Here is a 20,364-nt window from a genome sequence, read left to right on the forward strand (position 1 = left end):
AAAGATCTTTATGTTAATGACTGACGCTCGGGCCAGGCTATTTAATGACGTCATGACGGCAACAGGTGTAAGAACAGAGCCGCATTAGACATGAGGGATATAGTTTTTTTACCGTAAGACCATGAGATCGTTTTGAACGTTTATTATTTTGTATACTTTGCAAGCATTTTTTGCTGTTTAAAATAAAATCTAAAGAAAAGGAAATGAACGGTCTCCTGGCATGCGCGTGAGAGGAAAGTCACTGTGTCTGCAGCTCTTTAGCGGATTCAGAAAACAACAACGACGGAATGCCGCTACACATATACTGTATATATGTTGTGAAATAAAAAAAAGGAACATTTATAAATGGAGTTGAGATTAAGAGACACTCAACTTTAAAGATCAAATTAAATATTGAATTTGTTTCAAAAATGTACCCTTTTAACTTATTCCTAAGGTATGACTGGATAGATTAATATACTTCAAGCATTCTACATATATATATATATATATATAATGCAACATATTATATGCAATCTAACGTTATCAATCATCACATGTGTACATTAACCATATATATATTTTGTGGGATGTTGAAATTTAAAAAAGGAACATTTATAGATGTAGTTGAGATTAAAAGAGAGTTTGAAATCAAATGTTTTGGGTATTAGAATAAACCCAAAATACTTTCTGAGAAAACTAAACAGAACTTTGATGTCTTTACAGGAGTTGGACACGTCTCAAACAAAGCAATGTGCATGTGATCCCCTCTCACTGATTGGTTACTTGCGTTTGCGTGAAATACCTCACAATTCCAACTTTTTGTACAGCTCTTGAAGGCGCCAGAGATCGGTGGCGTCGGTCTTCAGTGACGTCATCACGTCGTCTGGCTGATCCTGGGAGAGGAGGAGCGCAGCTTCCATAAATAAATAGGAGGAAATAGTTTTAAATAAGTAATAAAAAATAAAAAAGATACACCTTATATTTAGTCATAAGTAATAATAATAACAATAATAATAATAATAGTATAACATTTCAAAATAAAAGTGTACACAGTAAAATAATTGTGAACTTTAATATCTTCATTAGTCTTTGCTGGTTTTAAAGGTGTTTATTAATAATGTATTATTATTATCACATGTTTATTTAAAATGTCATTCAGAAAAGTGAGTTCCATGTTTTTCCAGGATGTGATGCGTTACTCAGAGACACCAGCAGGCGGCGCGGCTGCTGCACCCACCGCTCTGTGTGCGTGTGTGTGTGTGTGTGTGTGTGTGTGTGTGTGTGTGTGTGTGTGTGTGTGTGTGTGTGTGTGTGTGTGTGTGTGTGTGTGTGTGTGTGTGTGTGTGTGTGTGTGCGTGCGTGCGTGCGTGTGTGTGTGTGTGTGTGTGTGTGCGTCACAGCTGTTTTCTTTTGCATACTTTAGTAATGAGTTCAAGTTCAACCAGTTTGATCATGAGTTCGATCATCAAACTTGTTGAACTGGAACTGGAACCCTCAATCAGCTTGATTGAAGGTTCCTGACTCACCTGACACCTGTTGTTACTCACTCAGCCGTCTGGGTGCATCTCACTTCTCCCTCGGGTTGCATTTAATTCACGTTTAATAATAATAAACGATAAATAAATGAGGCACAAAGTCAGTTTGATATTTTGTTACTTGAACCTGTTTATGATCATTAATACTATAATTAATCTGGATATCATTCATTTAATCTCGTTGACTCGAACTGGTACACATTTAATTATCTCTCTTCAATGAAACAAAACTAAACAAAAAATGTTTTGCCAAAATATAATTCACGTAAACATAAACAGAACAAACAGAATATATATATATAACTACAATAATACACACCTCATTAAATAAAGATAATTACGGAGTATATATTCACGCTATAAACATGTGTTTCCCAGGAGGGTTTTACATGTATTTTAGTAACTTGTAACTAGTAACTAAGTGAGTTGCAAAAGAGAGTTAAATTAGATAAGAAAAGGTGAAACTGGAGAAAAGTTGAGGCCGATTTGAATTTAAAGTTGCAAGATGATTATTTTATTGTGGCGGGGTGTTTTGATGACGGGTGGTGGAAAGAAGCGCTCGGATCCTTTAATGAAGTAAAAGCACGAATACTTCTATATCAATACTTACCGAAAAACGTGTTCTCAGCTTTGTGCCGCGAGTTTTCAGGACGTTTACGTAACAATAATAAATGAATTCAGCTGCAAAGCCTTTTTGAGTTCACTCAACTTAGGGCTAATGTGTTGTGTCAATTTATGATAAGAAGTTCACTCAAAGTGATATCTTAAGTTTGTCAAACGTAACATTACTATTCAGACGTACTTATGTATTTAAGTTAACACTACTTACAATATTGCATTTGATAGTTACATCTACTCATGTACTTAAGTTCAGAACACTTAAAATATTAAATTGGAGAAACTTTAAATTGTGTGTTCTTGTAGATTAAAAACATACATCAACAGCACTTAACATTTTTTGTTGAGAAATGTTTTTTGAGAGAACTTACTTTTAACTAAAAATGTTTTGTTACTAAATTTCACTGCCCATTATTTGAGTACACTCAACATTCTTTGCAACGTTGCCTTCATTTAAATTAATTAAAAATGTACACCGTTTTCTTTGGAAAAGTCAACAGTTAAAGAAAACAAACTTCTTCAAACACAAAATGTTTATTAACAATAACTAAGCATTTGTTTGCATAGCTATATGAATTCCAGGTGTCAACACTTGAACATAGACAGCAGAGGGTCAACATCCTTAAAAATCAAAATGGCTGCATAAAGGAAAAAAAAGAAAAAATTCTGTTTTGTGAATCCAAAATCAAGGCCTTGAAACAAGCTTTGGAACATGGTTGTGACACGTGTGTAGCCATCACGAGTAGGTTCCCCACCCCTAAAGCAACAAGTAGCCAGAGGGATATTCGGTAATAAGGTTTATTCCGACAGCAGACTGTCTCTGCTCTCCACGCTCCTCTCATCTCCTGTCTGTCCAGCTCCTTTATGGAGACAGACTCAGATAACCAACACAGATCGTCATCAGCTGGACTGATTACCAATCTGATTACAAATCAGTCCAGCTGATGACAATCAGACACCGTTTCCTGAACCACACCCCCGCTCCACCCACTCTGCAGCCGAGCCTTAACACCCCCCGCTGCCACAATGGTATATGATGGAACATATATACAACACAGAAGGACAATGGCATTCCCTTGAAACTGGGCTGCTTGAGAAAACAAGCATACAGAGACTATAATAAATATTCACCGCCTCTTTTAAATGTTCTTTTTTTTTTCTTCCCATTCTGTAACAATACAATTTAAAAGTCAAAAGACATTTTTATGCAGATTTTAAAAACTAAAATATACCACTTTCATACAAGAGTCACCTCCTACACATTAGTATTATAGTATTTCAATCTTCATAGTCTGTTAAATTAAATAAATAAATTGAGCAAAATACAGGGAAACATTTGCTCTCATGGTACAGGCTCCTTTTAATTCAATAAGTGACAAAAACCTGAACTGGAGCAAATCTGCCATTAAACAATGGACAATATCCTTCCAAATCTAATCCATATCTAAATATAATAAACAAACAATGGTATCAAAAACCAATGTATTTTAAACAGGGGCTAAAGAAAATATTTTTATATTATTTTATTATTTAAAATATAAGATTAAAGTAGTATATATATGTATTTACATATATATATGTATTTATATATGTATTTGTATATATATATATGTGTGTGTGTTTACTGACATACATGTGCAGTGGCCTTAGTTACCTCAGCAGATGCCCAAACCACTATATTAAGTTTTCTCAACTTAACATTTTTAGTGGATTCCACTCTTTATTAATGAAATTGACATTTTGAGTTCGTTCAACTTTTTTCAAAGGCATTTGTTGACTCAACTTTAAAAAAATGTGTTAGGACAACAAATTTGAAGTTGGGCTTTTTAGAGTGCATGAGTTAAAGGCTTTTATTTTGAAGTTTGACCCCCTGTGACCTCTCTTGTTTTTGGGTCCTCTCCTCCCCCGAGAGGCGGAGAGCGGAGATGAATGAGTCCGACGGGGAGATCCTCTCGGGCCCGTGATGGATGCTGCAGGAGGAGGAGGAGGAGGAGGAAGAGGAGGAAGAGGAGGAGGGTGTAGGTCAGGGTTATATATAGAAAAACAGATGATGAGCCCTCTACTCTGCCCTCTCTGTACGGGGGTTGTATATGAAGAATGAAGTGTTCCTTCATGTGATGAATGTTTATGATAAACTGAAGGATGAAGTGTTCCTTCATGTGATGAATGTTTATGATAAACTGAAGGATGAAGTGTTCCTTCATGTGATGATGAATGTTTATGATAAACTGAAGGATGAAGTGTTCCTTCATGTGATGAATGTTTATGATAAACTGAAGGATGAAGTGTTCCTTCATGTGATGATGAATGTTTATGATAAACTGAAGGATGAAGTGTTCCTTCATGTGATGAATGTTTATGATAAACTGGAGGATGAAGTGTTCCTTCATGTGATGATGAATGTTTATGATAAACTAAAGGATGAAGTGTTTCTTCATGTGATGAATGTTTATGATAAACTGAAGTATGAAGTGTTCCTTCATGTGATGAATGTTTATGATAAACTGTAGGATGAAGTGTTGCTTCATGTGATGATGAATGTTTATGATAAACTGGAGGATGAAGTGTTCCTTCATGTGATGATGAATGTTTATGTTGAACTGAAGGATGAAGTGTTCCTTCATGTGATGATGAATGTTTATGATAAACTGGAGGATGAAGTGTTCCTTCATGTGATGAATGTTTATGATAAACTGAAGGATGAAGTGTTCCTTCATGTGATGATGAATGTTTGTGATAAACTGAAGGATGAAGTGTTCCTTCATGTGATGAATGTTTATGATAAACTAAAGGATGAAGTGTTCCTTCATGTGATGAATGTTTATGATAAACTGAATGATGAAGTGTTGCTTCATGTGATGATGAATGTTTATGATAAACTGAAGGATGAAGTGTTCCTTCATGTGATGATGAATGTTTATGATAAACTGAAGGATGAAGTGTTCCTTCATGTGATGAATGTTTATGATAAACTAAAGGATGAAGTGTTCCTTCATGTGATGAATGTTTATGATAAACTAAAGGATGAAGTATTAATTAACCCTTTCCTTTCATACTTGAAGTACATTTGGCTGACACTAGTTAAACTTAAGTGAAGTTTTGAATGTCAGATGTTTCGTTGTATTTTAACATTGTGTTGTGACTTGTTTTTTTACAGCCGGCCCTCCATTTAAAAATGAGAAAAGGTATCAATTAAGGGTTAGTTTATCCATCATTTGGTGAAGTTTAATGAAAGTTTTACCAAATTTTCCGAGAAGATAATCCGACTTAAAGTAATATAGTATCGATTTAACATCGTATTAAATTGATTTTCATTACATTAATTATGAAAAAAAGTAAAAATAAATAAGGGATAATAAGATAAGATAATACTTAATCATATAATTTGACCTTAATTACACATCCCTTATTATTTAGTTTACTGTAAGTTATCATTCAGCTTGAGTCTCCAATCGTATTAATGCTGTTGGTATGTGGAATTCATATTAACATGTATTTATCATATTTTAAGTACATTTGGCTAAAACTACTTAAACTTAAGAGATGTTTTAAATGCAGGACTTTTCAGGAGTATTTTCACATTGTTGTATTTATTTGTTTACTTCTGCTCAGGTTGTGATTACTTCCTCCACGCTCCCTCTTGGCGACGGGCCTCTGAGAGGAGGATCAACTCTGAAGGAGGAGCTGCAGAGTCACTTTTCCTGAAGTGTCAGTAAAGTGAGTCAGAGACAGCGAGACACGTCTCTCTGTTTCTCTTTCAAGAAACATTCAACTGAATCCAGCGGCTTTTACTCAACAACAACAACAACACAACAGAGTCTCTGACCAACACCGGTGAGTCCACTCTTCTACAAAGTTAACTACACTCACAAAATATTTGGTCCACGTTGAGTTCAAACTTGAATCTGATTGTTTGGCGTCTAGTTTGATCGTATAAAGAATATGAACCATATAAATGTGTCATTGTAGATCAAACAGGTAGAAACCAAACGACAGGGACTGAACTCTGGCTAGTTGAAGGTTACACAGGATACCGTCACAGCTAGCATTAGCTTCAGCTAATTCACAGACCTGTTTCCTGTTTGAGCTCAAAACCTCGGACAGGAAGTTCCCCTCAGAGTGAAGTTGAGCTGAGGTCCATCGGTGGTCGTATTTTTTTTTAGAGATGAATAATATTCTATGGGATGGAATGAGAATTTCAACGAAATGTAACAGTAGCCTACATGTTTTTTGGAAGATAATGAATAGAAACATGCATTCTAGACACCAAGTATCACTGACCACCAGGATGGGACCATGCTTCATGTGTTAAGCTGTGTTAAGCTGCTCTCCTGACCACCAGGGGGCGATTTTTCTGGTTGTATAGAGCAGTGGTCCCCAAACTACGGCCCGCGGGCCGGATTCGGCCCGCCTCCACATTTGGACCGGCCCCCTGAACAATATCAGAGACGCGTTCCGATTCATTATTTTTGTCACCTGGCCCGCTGCCGTTGAGGCTGCAGTGAGACGCGGAGAAAATGTGGAGTGGTGCTCTTCGCAATAGAACATCTTTGATGGGACGTGTCACGTCTCGGCCAATCAGCGTTCAGATGTCGATATCGTTTGGAAAGTTAGGTTAGCTTGAATGTTAGTCCGCTACATCTGCTGCTGTCACGCTGCACGGTGTAGCGATGCTAACAAAGTACCCGTACGTTAAACACGATGTGATTTAGCATATTTTTAGTATCGATACTTCATTAAAAGATCGACGCCCCTTATGGTCATTTAGAGTCAGACCATAAAGCAGGGGATGCTTTAGGGGCGGGACTACCAGGTGATTGGCTAACAGGTGATTGACAGCTTGCTACCACGGTGTTGTCTGGTCTGGGAGTGTGATGAAAGATTTCTCTGTCACTCTGGAGAGGAGGAATGAAGTCTCTGAATCAAAGTATCTTTGTCCTGTTTATTTCTCGCAAGAAGGAAGATTATGACACAGCTTCTCAGGGCACTCTGTGACGTAAGCTCTAGGTCCCCGTGACCCGTCGCCGGCTCCAGTTTTCCCTGTCCGGACGGCTCTGCCGACCCCTGATCCCCGTGGCCTGTCACCGGCTCCAGTTCCCCGTGTCCCGTCGGCGCTGCCGACCATTTATTCCCGTAACCCGTCGGCGGCTCCAGTTCCCCGTTTCTCCATGACTGAAACTCCTCAAATAAACTATCACAATGTAGAAAGTCACACAACTGGTTTGCGACCACTTTCTCAAGGATCTTAAAGAGGAAGGGGAGGTTAGAGATCACTCTTTTATAAAACTCATGATCAATTTGGCTCTATTGTACCATCAGAGGAGTTGGCTGTGCTTTCGTCTTCTAAGCTCTTTTTCTTTTCTCTTCTTTGTGTTGTCCTCAGACTGTAGACATGGCTGCTGCCAGCTGTCAGCTGACTAATGGTGCGTTCACACCGGACGCGTCGAAAAAATTCTCTACGCGTCTGACGCAGCAGGCTCGACGCGCGTCGAAAAAAGGGTGTTCACACCAGACGCGTCGGACGCGTCGGGGGCGGAGTCATAAATGCATCGAGGAACGACAGGACCGCAGAGGACTTCCACTTGTTAGTGGACCGAGCTGCACTCCCACTGCGCTTCTCGCTGCTCTCTCTCTCTTCTCTCTTTGATACGTGTCTCTGAGACTTTTCCACCTCCGGCGGCAGATCTCCTCTGCCATGAAACACATATGCCGGCGGTTGGTTGATGGTAAAGTACAACAAATAGCGAGAATAAAAGCAAATACATACATTCAAAACTTACCAGGAAGTCCCACGGCTTCTCCAACCTTGTTCCACGCTTTATGTTTATAGCTCCGGTTTCGGTAAGCATAAAGAGTTGTATCGTAAAGTTCGGGGTGCCCACAGACGGCGATAATAATCTTGTCTTCCATTTTTTTTCAACCGGCAGGACGATGACGAGCGGAGCTGCTCAACGCTGATTGGTTGACGCAACTATGACTCACGCGTCTTTGCTGCCAAAGTTGGGAAATTTGAACTCGCGCGTCAACGAGCTGCGTCTGTTCGCGCTGTTCGCTGAGTTCGCCCCGCGACAAACCCTCTATTCGTGCTGCTTCAAACGCGTCTGACGCGCTGCTCGCTGGAAAATACGCAGCTACGCAGCTTCGACGCAGCTTTGCATTGACTTAACATGTAATCTCGACGCGCGTCAAAATTTTGACGCGTCCGGTGTGAACACACCATGAGGATCAGTTCCTGTGCTCCATCTGTCTGGATGTGTTCACTCATCCAGTCACCATACCATGTGGACACAACTTCTGTAAAGCCTGCATCACTCGACACTGGAACGTCAATGTCCCCTATCAGTGTCCCAACTGTAACCAGCGTTTCTCCAGCAGACCTGAGCTGAAGGTCAACACCTTCATCTCTGAGATGGCTGCTCAGTTCAGACAGGCAGCTCTGGAAGAAGAATGTGAAGGAAAGAAGGCCGAGATGAAGAAGACTGAGGCTGAAACCAAGGAGATGATCCAGAAGAGACGCCTGAAGATTCAGGAGCTCAAACACTCGGTGCAGCTCAGTGAGGAACAAGTAGACAGAGAGATAGCAGGTGGTGTTCAGGTCTTGACCGCTCTGAAGGAGTCTGTTGAGAGAAGCCAGGCCGAGCTCATCCTCACGATCAAAGAGAAGCACAGAAACACAGAGAAACAGGCTGAAGGCTTCATCCAAGAGCTGGAACAGGAAATCTGTGAGCTGGAGAAGAGAAGCACTGAGGTGGAGCAGCTCTCACGCTCTGAAGACCACCTCCACCTCCTCCAGAGCCTCAGGACCCTGAAGGCTGCTCCACCCACCAAGAACTGGACCGGAGTCAGAGTCCGTCCACCTTCCTATGAGGGGACAGTGATGAGAGCTGTGAAGCAGCTGGAGGAGACGCTCAGCAATCAGATGAAGAAGCTGTTTGAGGGCGAGATGAAGAGGGTCCAGCGGTCTGCAGTGGATGTGACTCTCGATCCTTATTCAGCACATCCTGAACTCATCCTGTCTGATGATGGAAAACAAGTTAAACTTGGTAATGGAAAGAAGAATCATCCAAACAACCCAGAGAGATTTGATCGATGGTGTAATGTCGTAGCAAAGCAGAGTTTCTCTTCAGGAAGATCTTACTATGAGGTTCAGGTTGAAGGAAAGACAGCGTGGACTTTAGGAGTGGTGAGAGAGTCCATCAACAGGAAGGGAAACATCACAGCGTCTCCTCAGAAAGGTTTCTGGACGATATGTTTGATGAATGAAAATGAGTACTCAGCTCTTGCTGACCCTCCAGTCCGTGTCTCTCTGAGGTCTCGGCCTCAGAAGGTGGGGGTGTTGGTGGATTATGAGGAGGGTCTGGTCTCCTTCTATGACGTAGATGCTGCAGCTCTTATCTACTCCTTTACTGGCTGCTGCTTCACTGAGAAACTCTTCCCATACTTTGGTCCAAGTGTTATTCTTCGTGGTAAAAACGCTGTTCCTCTTATCATCACTCCTGTCAAACACACTGAGAACCGACCCTTTGGTTTGAAACCGAAAGCAAATCCTGCTCAGTAGAACCGACCCATTGGGTTTAAACAGAAAGCATCACAACTGTTTAATTAAATTCATGTACATTATATTAATCAGTGATGTTTGTTATATGCATTCATTTTTCAGATTGTGAACAATGTATTTTTCATTTCTTTCATTGAATATTTCCCTCTGAAGAGTCACACTGCTGCTGAAGGCAAAATAAGATCTTGGAGACACCTGCTGAAGCGTGAACATGGACAGCAGCATGTGTTTATGCCTTTCTGTAGACAGACTTTGTCAATGCGACAGTAACTGTGGAAGAAATTAGGAAACGATACAGGTGTGTAGCTGAGGATCTACTGAAGTCTAATGTGTCATGACTGCATTGCCTACCTGTGAGTGTCGAATCACCAGAAAACAAAGTGCTCATAAAGAAGCATCTCCACAATCCTTTCATTTCTGGGTGCCAAATCCAAAACTTTCGATTGTCTGTTCATTGTATGTATAAGATGTATTTCATTCTCAAACAAATTACCAGGAAATGTCAGCGACCCCTTAATTGTTGAGAAGTGCTTTTGAAATTGTGGTGCTGTTTGGGGTTTTAGTTAAGAGGTTTTTCGAATTATACATATATTAGAAATGTAGCTTGCACATTGACTCGTGCTTCCAGGTAAACCAGGTGAAAAAAAAGATTGCAGAATTATATTCAATCCGGCAAATGTGCTTCTTTGTGTAAGAAAGTACATTTTCCTCAGAGAAAAGAACATAAAACTGCATAAAATACAGTTTGTTTCAATGTTCAGAAAAACCTCTGTGAAACAATTTTCTGGATTTCCCTGTTTTTTTAAAGCTATTTTTATATTTGATAAACTTATGATTGATTTCAAATTTAAGATATGATTTGTTTAATTTGTTGTTTTAGGGATTAATTCAGATTTAAGTCTTGATTCAGAGTGGGACAACATCTATTGACATTAAGTTTAAACATCACTTACTTGTGTTCATAAAACGTTCGCTGCAGACGAAGAAAAGTTATTTCTCAACCGTGGGTTTTTGTCAAAATCATCAACAGAATAAAAACAAAGAGTTTCCACTGTATTTGTCATTTTTTGATAAGTACTGTATGTCAAGTTACTGTGAGGAAGTTTTAACGGGTTATGAAACAGCTCAGATGTAAAACTGATGTCTCTATGTCATAGTACCTTAAACTGAAACATGATGCTCCGCACACTCAGATTAAACTAGCTAACGTATAGGATGTAGTTAAAAAGAGCTCCACTTTAGGTGGTTTAAAACCTTTAAAAACAAGATCACTCCTCATCTAATCCAAACTTATAATGACAGCTTCAACACAACTCACCACTTACCTGAAACTAGAACGGGCAATCGGTAGAGTGCATACCTTCGCATATCACAAGATTGGGCATTGAATTATGAAGATTTTGGCATTAGTTGCATGCCAATTGGATACAAATTTACTTCGCTATGGTAAAAAGAAGATTTAAACATTTGTATGACCTTGACCTTTGGCCCAATCAATCCCAAAATCTAATCAAATGGTCCCCGGATAATAACTAATCATCCCACCAAATTGTATGCGATTCGGTTTAATACTTTTTGAGTTATGCGAGTAACACGCATACAAATAAATAAATAAATACACGGCGATCAAAACATTACCTTCCGCATTTTCAATGCGAAGGTAACAATGTTGTCGGGGAGTATTATTACAGTGACACTCGTACTTCTCCTTCAGTTCAGGATCTGATTACTTCCTCCACCCCTCCCCCACTGAGAGGAGGAGCAACACTGAAAGAGAACTGCTGAGTCACTTTTCCAGAAGTGAAAGTAAAGTGAGTCTGAGACAGCAGAGCTGCAGTCAGACACGTCTCTCTGTTTCACTAAAGAAACGTTCAACTGAATCCAGAAGCTCTTTCTCAACAACAACAACAACAGAAACTCTGACAAACACAGGTGAGTCCACTGTTCTACGAAGACTGAAGACACTCACTAAATATTTGGTCCACATTAAGTTCAAACATTAACATTTATTTTTCATACTTTAAGTACATTTGGCTAAGACTAATGAAACTTAAGTCATTTTAAATGCAGGACTTTTACTTGGAATGGAGTATTTTCATATTGTTGTATTCATAGTTTCCGTTAAGTTCAGGTTGTGATTACTTCCTCCACGCTCCCTCTTGGCGACGGGCCACTGAGAGGAGGAAGAGTCTAAAGGTCACTTCCTGAAGTTTAAGTAAAGTGAGTCAGAGACATCGAGACACGTCTCTCTGTTTCTCTCTTAAGAAAAATTCAACTGAATACAGCGGCTTTTACTCAACAACCACAGTCAGTGGAGCCAGTGAAGAGCAGCTAATGCAGGAGTGATGTGATCTCTTTTCTTAGTTTAGTGAGAACACGAGCTGCAGCATTCTGGATCAACTGGAGGGACCTAAGAGACTTATAGAGCAGCCTGATAATAAGGAGTTGACTTAAGAGACTTATTAGAGCAGCCTGATAATAAGGAGTTGCAGTAATTCAGTCTAGAAGTAACAAACACCTGAACCAATTTTTCTGCATCTTTTTGAGGCAAGATGTGCCTGATTTTTGAAATGTTACGTAAATGAAAGAATGCAGTCCTTGAGATGTTCTTCACATGGAGTTAAAGGACAAGTCCCGATCAAAGATAACAAAGATTCTTCACAGTGGTGTTGGATGCTAGAGCAATGCCGTTTACAGAAACCACATCACCAGATCATTGATCTCTGAGGTGTTCATTAACACTACACACCAGAACATATTCTGTGAATATCTATGGCCATGGTGTATATTTTATTACATTGTTTATATATATATATATTGTATATATATATTGTATGTATATACATATATATATATATATAGTCTCAAAAAAGTGTATATTTTATTACATTGTTTTATATATATATATATTGCCATGATGTATATTCTATTACATTGTTTTATATATATATTGTTAATACTTTCTTCTTTTTTTTGTGTGGATATTGTATAGTTTATTCTCATTCTTATTCTTTTTTTAGTCTGCTACTGCTGTCGGGTGTTTTGCACATAAGAATTTCACGAACCGATTATACTTGTATAAAAGGGGATGTGACAATAAAAACTTGAAACTTGAAACTTGAAACTTCAGGGCCGAGTAAAATTACTTCGGTTTTGTCTGTTTCACATCAAGAAGTTGCAGGTCATCCATGTTGTTATGTCTTTAAGACATGCTTGAATTTTACTGAGTTGTTTGGTCTCCTCTGATTTTATCGATAGATATAGTTGAGTATCATCTGCATAGCAATGAAAGTTTATGGAGTACAAATTCTAATTGAGATCGATCTGATGAATAGGATTCAAACCATCTTAGTGCGGTGCCTGAAATGCCAATCGACTGCTCCAGTCTCTGTAACAGGATGGTCAATAGTGTCGAACGCAGCACTAAGGTCTAACTAGACCAGGACAGAGATGAGTCCTCTATCAGCACTAAGGTCTAACTAGACCAGTACAGAGATGAGTCCTCTATCAGCACTAAGGTCTAACTAGACCAGTCCAGAGATGAGTCCTCTATCAGGACTAAGGTCTAACAAGACCAGTACAGAGATGAGTCCTCTATCAGGACTAAGGTCTAACTAGACCAGTCCAGAGATGAGTCCTCTATCAGCACTAAGGTCTAACAAGACCAGTACAGAGATGAGTCCTCTATCAGCACTAAGGTCTAACTAGACCAGTCCAGAGATGAGTCCTCTATCAGCACTAAGGTCTAACAAGACCAGTACAGAGATGAGTCCTCTATCAGGACTAAGGTCAAACAAGACCAGTACAGAGATGAGTCCTCTATCAGCACTAAGGTCTAACTAGACCAGTCCAGAGATGAGTCCTCTATCAGCACTAAGGTCTAACAAGACCAGTACAGAGATGAGTCCTCTATCAGCACTAAGGTCTAACAAGACCAGTACAGAGAGGAGTCCTCTATCTGCTGCCATTAGGAGGTAGTTTGTAATTTTCACCAGTGCTGTGGTGCTTTCTAAATCCTGACTGAAATTCCTCAAATAAACTATTATGATGTAGAAAGTCACACAACTGATTTGCGACCACTTTCTCAAGGATCTTAAAGAGGAAGGGGAGGTTAGAGATCACTCTTTTATAAAACTCATGATCAACTTGGCTCTATTGTACCGTCAGAGGAGTTGACTGTGCTTTCGTCTTCTAAGCTCTTTTTCTTTTCTCTTCTTTGTGTTGTCCTCAGACTGTAGACATGTCTGCTGCCAGCTGTCAGCTGACTGAGGATCAGTTCCTGTGCTCCATCTGTCTGGATGTGTTCACTCATCCAGTCACCATACCATGTGGACACAACTTCTGTAAAGCCTGCATCACTCGACACTGGAACGTCAATGTCCCCTATCAGTGTCCCAACTGTAACCAGCGTTTCTCCAGCAGACCTGAGCTGAAGGTCAACACCTTCATCTCTGAGATGGCTGCTCAGTTCAGACAGGCAGCTCAACATGGAGGCCAGCAGCAGCAGCTCAGAGCAACAAGCTGCCAAACCAGGAGAAGTTCCCTGTGACGTCTGCACTGGAACCAAACGGAAGGCCCTGGAGTCCTGCCTGGTGTGTCTGGAGTCCTACTGTGAGACTCACCTGGAGCCTCACCTGACAAGACCAGGTCTGAAGAGACATCGGCTGATGGACCCCGTGGAGAACCTGGAAGGCAGGATGTGTCTGAAGCATCAAGATAAACCTCTGGAGCTGTTCTGTCAGACCGACCTGACGTGTGTCTGCATGCTCTGCACTGTTCTAGACCACAAGAACCACCATGTTGTTCCTCTTGTAGAAGGATATGAAGGAAAGAAGGCCAAGATGAAGAAGACTGAGGCTGAAACCAAGGAGATGATCCAGAAGAGACGCCTGAAGATTCAGGAGCTCAAACACTCGGTGCAGCTCAGTGAGGAACAAGCAGACAGAGAGATAGCAGGTGGTGTTCAGGTCTTGACCGCTCTGAAGGAGTCTGTTGAGAGAAGCCAGGCCGAGCTCATCCTCACGATCAAAGAGAAGCACAGAAACACAGAGAAACAGGCTGAAGGCTTCATCCAAGAGCTGGAACAGGAACTCTGTGAGCTGGAGAAGAGAAGCACTGAGGTGAAGCAGCTCTCACGCTCTGAAGACCACCTCCACCTCCTCCAGAGCCTCAGGACCCTGAAGGCTGCTCCACCCACCAAGAACTGGACCGGAGTCAGAGTCCGTCCACCTTCCTATGAGGGGACAGTGATGAGAGCTGTGAAGCAGCTGGAGGAGACGCTCAGCAATCAGATGAAGAAGCTGTTTGAGGGCGAGATGAAGAGGGTCCAGCGGTCTGCAGTGGATGTGACTCTCGATCCTTATTCAGCACATCCTGAACTCATCCTGTCTGATGATGGAAAACAAGTTAAACTTGGTAATGGAAAGAAGAATCATCCAAACAACCCAGAGAGATTTGATCGATGGTGTAATGTCGTAGCAAAGCAGAGTTTCTCTTCAGGAAGATCTTACTACGAGGTTCAGGTTGAAGGGAACCCTGAGTGGGAATTAGGAGTGGTGAGAGAGTCCATCAACAGGAAGGGAGTCATCACAGCGTCTCCTCAGAAAGGTTTCTGGACGATATGTTTGATGAATGAAAATGAGTACTCAGCTCTTGCTGACCCTCCAGTCCGTGTCTCTGAGGTCTCGGCCTCAGAAGGTGGGGGTGTTGGTGGATTATGAGGAGGGTCTGGTCTCCTATGACGTAGATGCTGCAGCTCTTATCTACTCCTTTACTGGCTGCTGCTTCTGAGAAACTCTTCCCATTCTTTGGTCCATGTGGTATTGCTTGTGCTAAAAACGCTGCTCCTCTGATCACTCCTGTCAAACACACTGAGAAGAACCGACCCTTTGGGTTTAAACAGGACATTTTTCGTTATTTTCATTGAATGTTTCCCTCTGAAGAGTCACACTGCTGCTGACTCATATTTACCAGATGCAACAGCGCATTGGTTTCACATTGAGAGTCTGTGCACATTAAGTCAAAATGAGATCCTGGAGACACCTGAAGCATGAACAGCATCATGTGTTTGCCACCAGAAAACAAAGCTCATAGCATCACCAGTCTTAAATTTTTCTTGACCGAGAAGCTCATTTCCTACCAATTAAAGCCTCTGAGGGAGCAGAACAAAAGAACCTTCCATGTGCAACGTTTTGTAGTGTCAGACAAATCTCTGGTCTGTTTAGAGGAAACCAGTCTGTAACGTTATCTAAGCTAATGCTACAAGAGACTGGATCTCAGCGGGAGACAAACAGCAGATCACGGTAAAAATCAAAGTATGAGGGAACTCTGGGGACAGCCCTCAGGGAGACTTCTGCTCAACTTTAATGAAAATGTGCATTTCAAAGAACACATTTGGATTAGACTTTAAAATCTTTCATGATAATGTCTCACTATGTTTTACCCACGCTGTAAGTGCATAACATGTTCCACTTCTGCAGACTGTTGGTCTCTCAAGTTACAAAGTATAAACACTTGCAAATATACTCCCAAAGAATTGTACTTTCTGCCAATAGAACTAAAACTTTAAGTACAAAATTAGTTGTTCCAAATGAGTATCCCAATTTTCAATCTAACTGCATATTTATTTTTCAACTGGATTGAGACACAACTCAATTAACCAATTGATTTGGTGAAGTCAGTAGAAACCCTTTAAATAAAAAACATTTCAGATTCAGTTCTACTTTTAAATCCCCTGCTTGGTTTCAAGCTTCACAACAAACAGGTTTCAGACGATGAAGAGCTTTATTCATATCAACAGTTCTTATGGTCTCTACAGAGGTCTCTCCTTCACTGTGATTGGCCCAACTGCTGCTTCATGTTCCCACTGAGGTCCTGCAGCACAGAGAACACAAGGTTATCAAAGGAACATCTTAAATTAAAGGATTTACACCAATTAGCATGAACATTAACATAGTGCGCTTGTTGGCAAGGGTTACAAATGAACAGCAGTCCCTTAATACTACAAAACATTTTTACACACACGGCATTAGGTGGAGTAGATCCAGGTTACTGTTGAGTCCACCCACTAACCTTTTATTGTCTGGCGAGTCCGGCTGCGTCCGTCACAGTCAGAGTCACAGCAGCTACAGGCCAGATGGCTTCCACTGGCTTCCCTCCACCTGTCAATCAACAGCTCGGACTTTTACAATGTGTACCTGTCAGGGGTACTGGCTTGATGGTCATTGCACTCTAGACTTTACATTAACTTGCAACTTATTTTGTACAGCCCACTCTCACAAATGTGTCTCGGAGTTTACAATCTGTACAGAACCTCCCATCGGATCAGGAGAAACTCCCAAACAACCCTTCATGGGGAAGGCTACCTGGTTGATCCTGCCAGTAGCATCTGCTGGTCTCAAAGACTAAGCCATGCAAGTCCAAGAACACAGCTGGTACACTAAACTGAAAATGGCTCATTAAATCATTAACTTTGTCCGATAGATTTAAGATCCATGAACAGTGGTTTCCATTTGAAATTACCACTAAAATTATATAAGTTAGTTTTTCTGCCACAGAACAGAACTCGGTGAGATCTACACGAGTAAGTCAAAGAGCCCGTGGAGCGGGCGAAGGGCTTTCAGCAGACGAGGCTCACCCGTTGGCGAAGGAACAGGCCTTGTTGGTGCCATCGACGGGCGACGCTGCCGAGGTCGCCCTCACATTGCAGCTGATGTAGATCTAAAGACACAAGTGTTCAGGAAAGTTGGCGCCAGGGAAACTCTTGAAGAACCAGGACAACTTGTGGTTGAAAGTCAGAACAGGAAGTGCGTTGCCGCGAGCGAGTCTCACCACGCCGTTGTCTTCCTGCTGGAACCTGAACGCCTCCACCTGAAACTGCAGCTTGTCGTTCTGCGAGCGGGGCAGGAATCGAGAGCTGGAGCCGGTCAGCTGGCTGTCAAACAGACACCTGAAGGCAACACGGGACAATTAGACCGGCGAGACGCCCGAACGCACCGCGGTGGAGGGAAGACTCACAACAAACAACTTGCCCGTTGTTTCCCAGGAAGACGTAGCGAGGGACGGTGTCGACGTTGGCGGCCACCGTGGCCACGCAGCTGTCCACCGTCACTCTGAGGGGGACGTGGTAAAACTGTTTGACCGACACCTCGAACTTCATCATGTCGCCCATCAGGTACACCGGGGACGGCCGAGCGGACCGCCAGTCGTCTGAGGGGCAGAGCGTTCACTTAACTTACAGGAAACAACGGCTCACTGAATAAAACACGAGGTTCATCAAATGTAGCTCGTCATTACAGATCCAGCTGAACGGTTTGAAGTTAGAAGAACGTTTACACTACCGTTCAGAAGTTGAATTGCATTGAAATGCATTATTTTCAAAGGACTGTTTGTCAATAGAGATAACATTAAATTAATCATAAACTTTCTACATAGTTAATGTGTCCATGACTATTCTCTGGTGTAATGAAGTCTCTACATAGTGTGTAGAGGCCCATCTACAGGGTTCTAATGGTACATTGTGTTATCGCCTTAGAAGACTAGCGGAGGGGTAGAACACCCTTGAAAACCCTTTTTATTTGAGCGCAGCTGAAAACAGTTACGCCGTTGCGAGAAGCTATAAAACTGGCCTTCCTTTGAGCCTCAAGAAGAACTACATTAATATTTAAAATAAACATCATTCTAAACTAATCAATATTTTGGATTCATTTGATAAATAAAAGTGTGAGTGTTTATGGAAAAACACCACATTGTCTGGATGACCCCAAACCTTTTAGCACTAGTGTACATTTTAAAACGGTAGTAAATCTGCAGTAGTAATCCTGGATTATGAGTCATTTAACACAATGTCAGATATTCAAAATTGTGCAAACTGGGTTAAGTGTCTGGGTTCACCCTCCTGACATGTAGCATCTACCCTCAAGAGAAATGCACCACCCACCAGTCAAGAGCTTGATGGAGAAGTGGAGACTCTCCTGGTCGGTTTTCACGACACTGAAGGGACTCAAGGTCGGCGTCAGGACCCAGCTGCTCACATCGTGCTTCCTGAACAGAGACAACATGAAACTCTTCCATGTTCCTTGACTTAAAGAAGCCTTTAAGGACAGATGGCTCGGTAACCCATTAACTAAAGGTAGCATGAAATGGAAGTACTAGAGTACTATCCAACGAGGTGTAATATAGTTCACCAGCATTAACACGTCATCAGCGTACAGTTTACATTTTTAGAACATCTGACCTCTGGTAGTGACACTGGATGTCGACCGCGACGTCTTCGGTTCGGACGATGTCGCTGCCCCCGAGAGGGGTGGGAGTGTAGAGCAGCGTGAAGGTGTAGATGAACGAGTCGTCCACCATCTGAAAGGAAAGTTACTGGAACATTAACTCACAACTCCAACCTTTTTACAGCACATTTACTTTGTCTTGCTCTGATGAAGTGACTGTACACCACCTGCTCTACTAGCTAGCAGGCATGCCGAGTTAAAGACCAGTTGGTGGAGACCAAAAAGGGAGCTAAGAGCATTAGACTCAGGTGGAAACAGACAAAACCTCATCTCACATCAGCCAGTCAATACTCTGAATATGTTGATCATTTATTCTTTGATCCTCAACCAGACTTTGAAGGTGTAAGCATCACATTAATCCCTCACCTCCAGCTGGCTGCCACACCCGTGCAGTTTCGACTCGAAGATCAGGACATCGGCGTCGGGATCCTCCCCGATGGCGGGGCACCCTCCCAGGGAGACCTCTGCAGCCTGGACCGGTTTTCCGATGCCCAGCAGGTCTTTGTTGGCCTCCACCCAGACGGAGTTCTCGCCGCAGACGGCGCTGATGCTGTCGACCGGCTTCGGAACCTTCTGCTCGAAGGCCGGAGGGAACTGAGGCTCCTCCTCTGTCGGCGGCGTCGGATACTGCCAAGACATCGGCTCGCCGAAAGACCGCTTCTCCTGGGGGGAGGCGGTGGGCGGGTGTCCGAAGCGGCCGGACGCAGGATGAGCGTTCCACTTGAAGTCCAGCGCCGCCACCGAGAAGGCGCCGCAGACGAGGACGAGGACGATCGGGACGGAGAAGGCCATGCTGAGGAGGTTCTGATGCGCTTCCTGTGCTTGAGACGCTCTCTGTGGCGCAGAGGGCTCTTTTGTAGTGTTTGGCTCCGCCCACTTTCTGATTGATTTGATTGCTCCGCAGCTGGGCCTCGTTCACCTGACGAGACGCACCTGCACTTCATGCCAAACCCTTACATCTGATCTGTGTCGAGTCCACAGACGTTGTTGAATTTAACTTTTATTTTTACACTGAAATACAATGCTTATTCACCATATAACAGTGTGTTTTTGATTGATTGATTGATTGATTGATATATTTATTTGTCGTTTGCCAGAGTACAGGTACAAAAGCATCGAAATTACAAGAAAGGGTGGATGAAAGATTACAGCATAACATGAGGGAAGAAGGCGAGAAAAAACACCAACCCCCCGACTATGCCCCGAGAGGGGTACAGTGTGGGAGCAGGAAAAAAACACCTTAGCACATAAGCACATACATTTTAGACATGACTTGCAACGAGTAGGAAGGGGAGGGAGGTAATCCAACAACTGGGTGATCTAAGCCCATCCATTGGGGCAGAAGGTAACCAGCACCGACAAGCAGCCAGCCGGTCCGGCGCCAACATAG

At 42.1% G+C, this 20,364-nt stretch overlaps 2 protein-coding genes and 1 pseudogene across 2 annotated transcripts; 2 read left to right on the forward strand and 1 right to left on the reverse strand.

The window, feature by feature from the left end:
• Positions 1–8,361: 8,361 nt before the first annotated feature.
• LOC130195467 (E3 ubiquitin-protein ligase TRIM21-like) lies at positions 8,362–10,747 on the forward strand (the record flags this gene model as incomplete). Its single annotated transcript, XM_056417003.1, has 1 exon — positions 8,362–10,747. A coding segment is annotated over one exon (1,332 nt), but the record flags the coding sequence as incomplete, so codon positions are not given.
• Positions 10,748–11,537: 790 nt separating this feature from the next.
• LOC130195880 (E3 ubiquitin-protein ligase TRIM39-like) lies at positions 11,538–15,619 on the forward strand (annotated as a pseudogene).
• A 1,706-nt stretch (positions 15,620–17,325) lies between these two features.
• On the reverse strand, positions 17,326–20,253 carry LOC130195881 (zona pellucida sperm-binding protein 3-like). The gene is made up of 6 exons (XM_056417636.1): positions 19,341–20,253; positions 18,929–19,047; positions 18,632–18,735; positions 17,724–17,901; positions 17,524–17,641; positions 17,326–17,412 (listed from the first exon to the last, which is right to left on the reverse strand). The coding sequence occupies exons 1-6, from the start codon at positions 19,764–19,766 to the stop codon at positions 17,326–17,328; spliced, it is 1,032 nt and encodes a 343-aa protein (XP_056273611.1). The 5' UTR covers positions 19,767–20,253.
• Between the last annotated feature and the right edge of the window lie 111 nt (positions 20,254–20,364).

Source organism: Pseudoliparis swirei, chromosome 6 (assembly GCF_029220125.1).
Source record: "Pseudoliparis swirei isolate HS2019 ecotype Mariana Trench chromosome 6, NWPU_hadal_v1, whole genome shotgun sequence".
In the NCBI taxonomy this organism is placed as follows: Eukaryota; Metazoa; Chordata; class Actinopteri; order Perciformes; family Liparidae; genus Pseudoliparis; species Pseudoliparis swirei.

Bases quoted from the DNA above. Each gene is read 5' to 3' on its own strand.
- LOC130195881 (XM_056417636.1), bottom strand. From the start codon at position 19,766: ATGGCCTTCTCCGTCCCGATCGTCCTCGTCCTCGTCTGCGGCGCCTTC. The intron at 17,902-18,631 runs GTGGGTGGTGCA...TCTGCCCCTCAG, and splicing joins CTCCATCAAGCTCTTGACTG to ACGACTGGCGGTCCGCTCGG. The intron at 17,642-17,723 runs GCAAGTTGTTTG...TGTTGCCTTCAG, and splicing joins GTCTTCCTGGGAAACAACGG to GTGTCTGTTTGACAGCCAGC.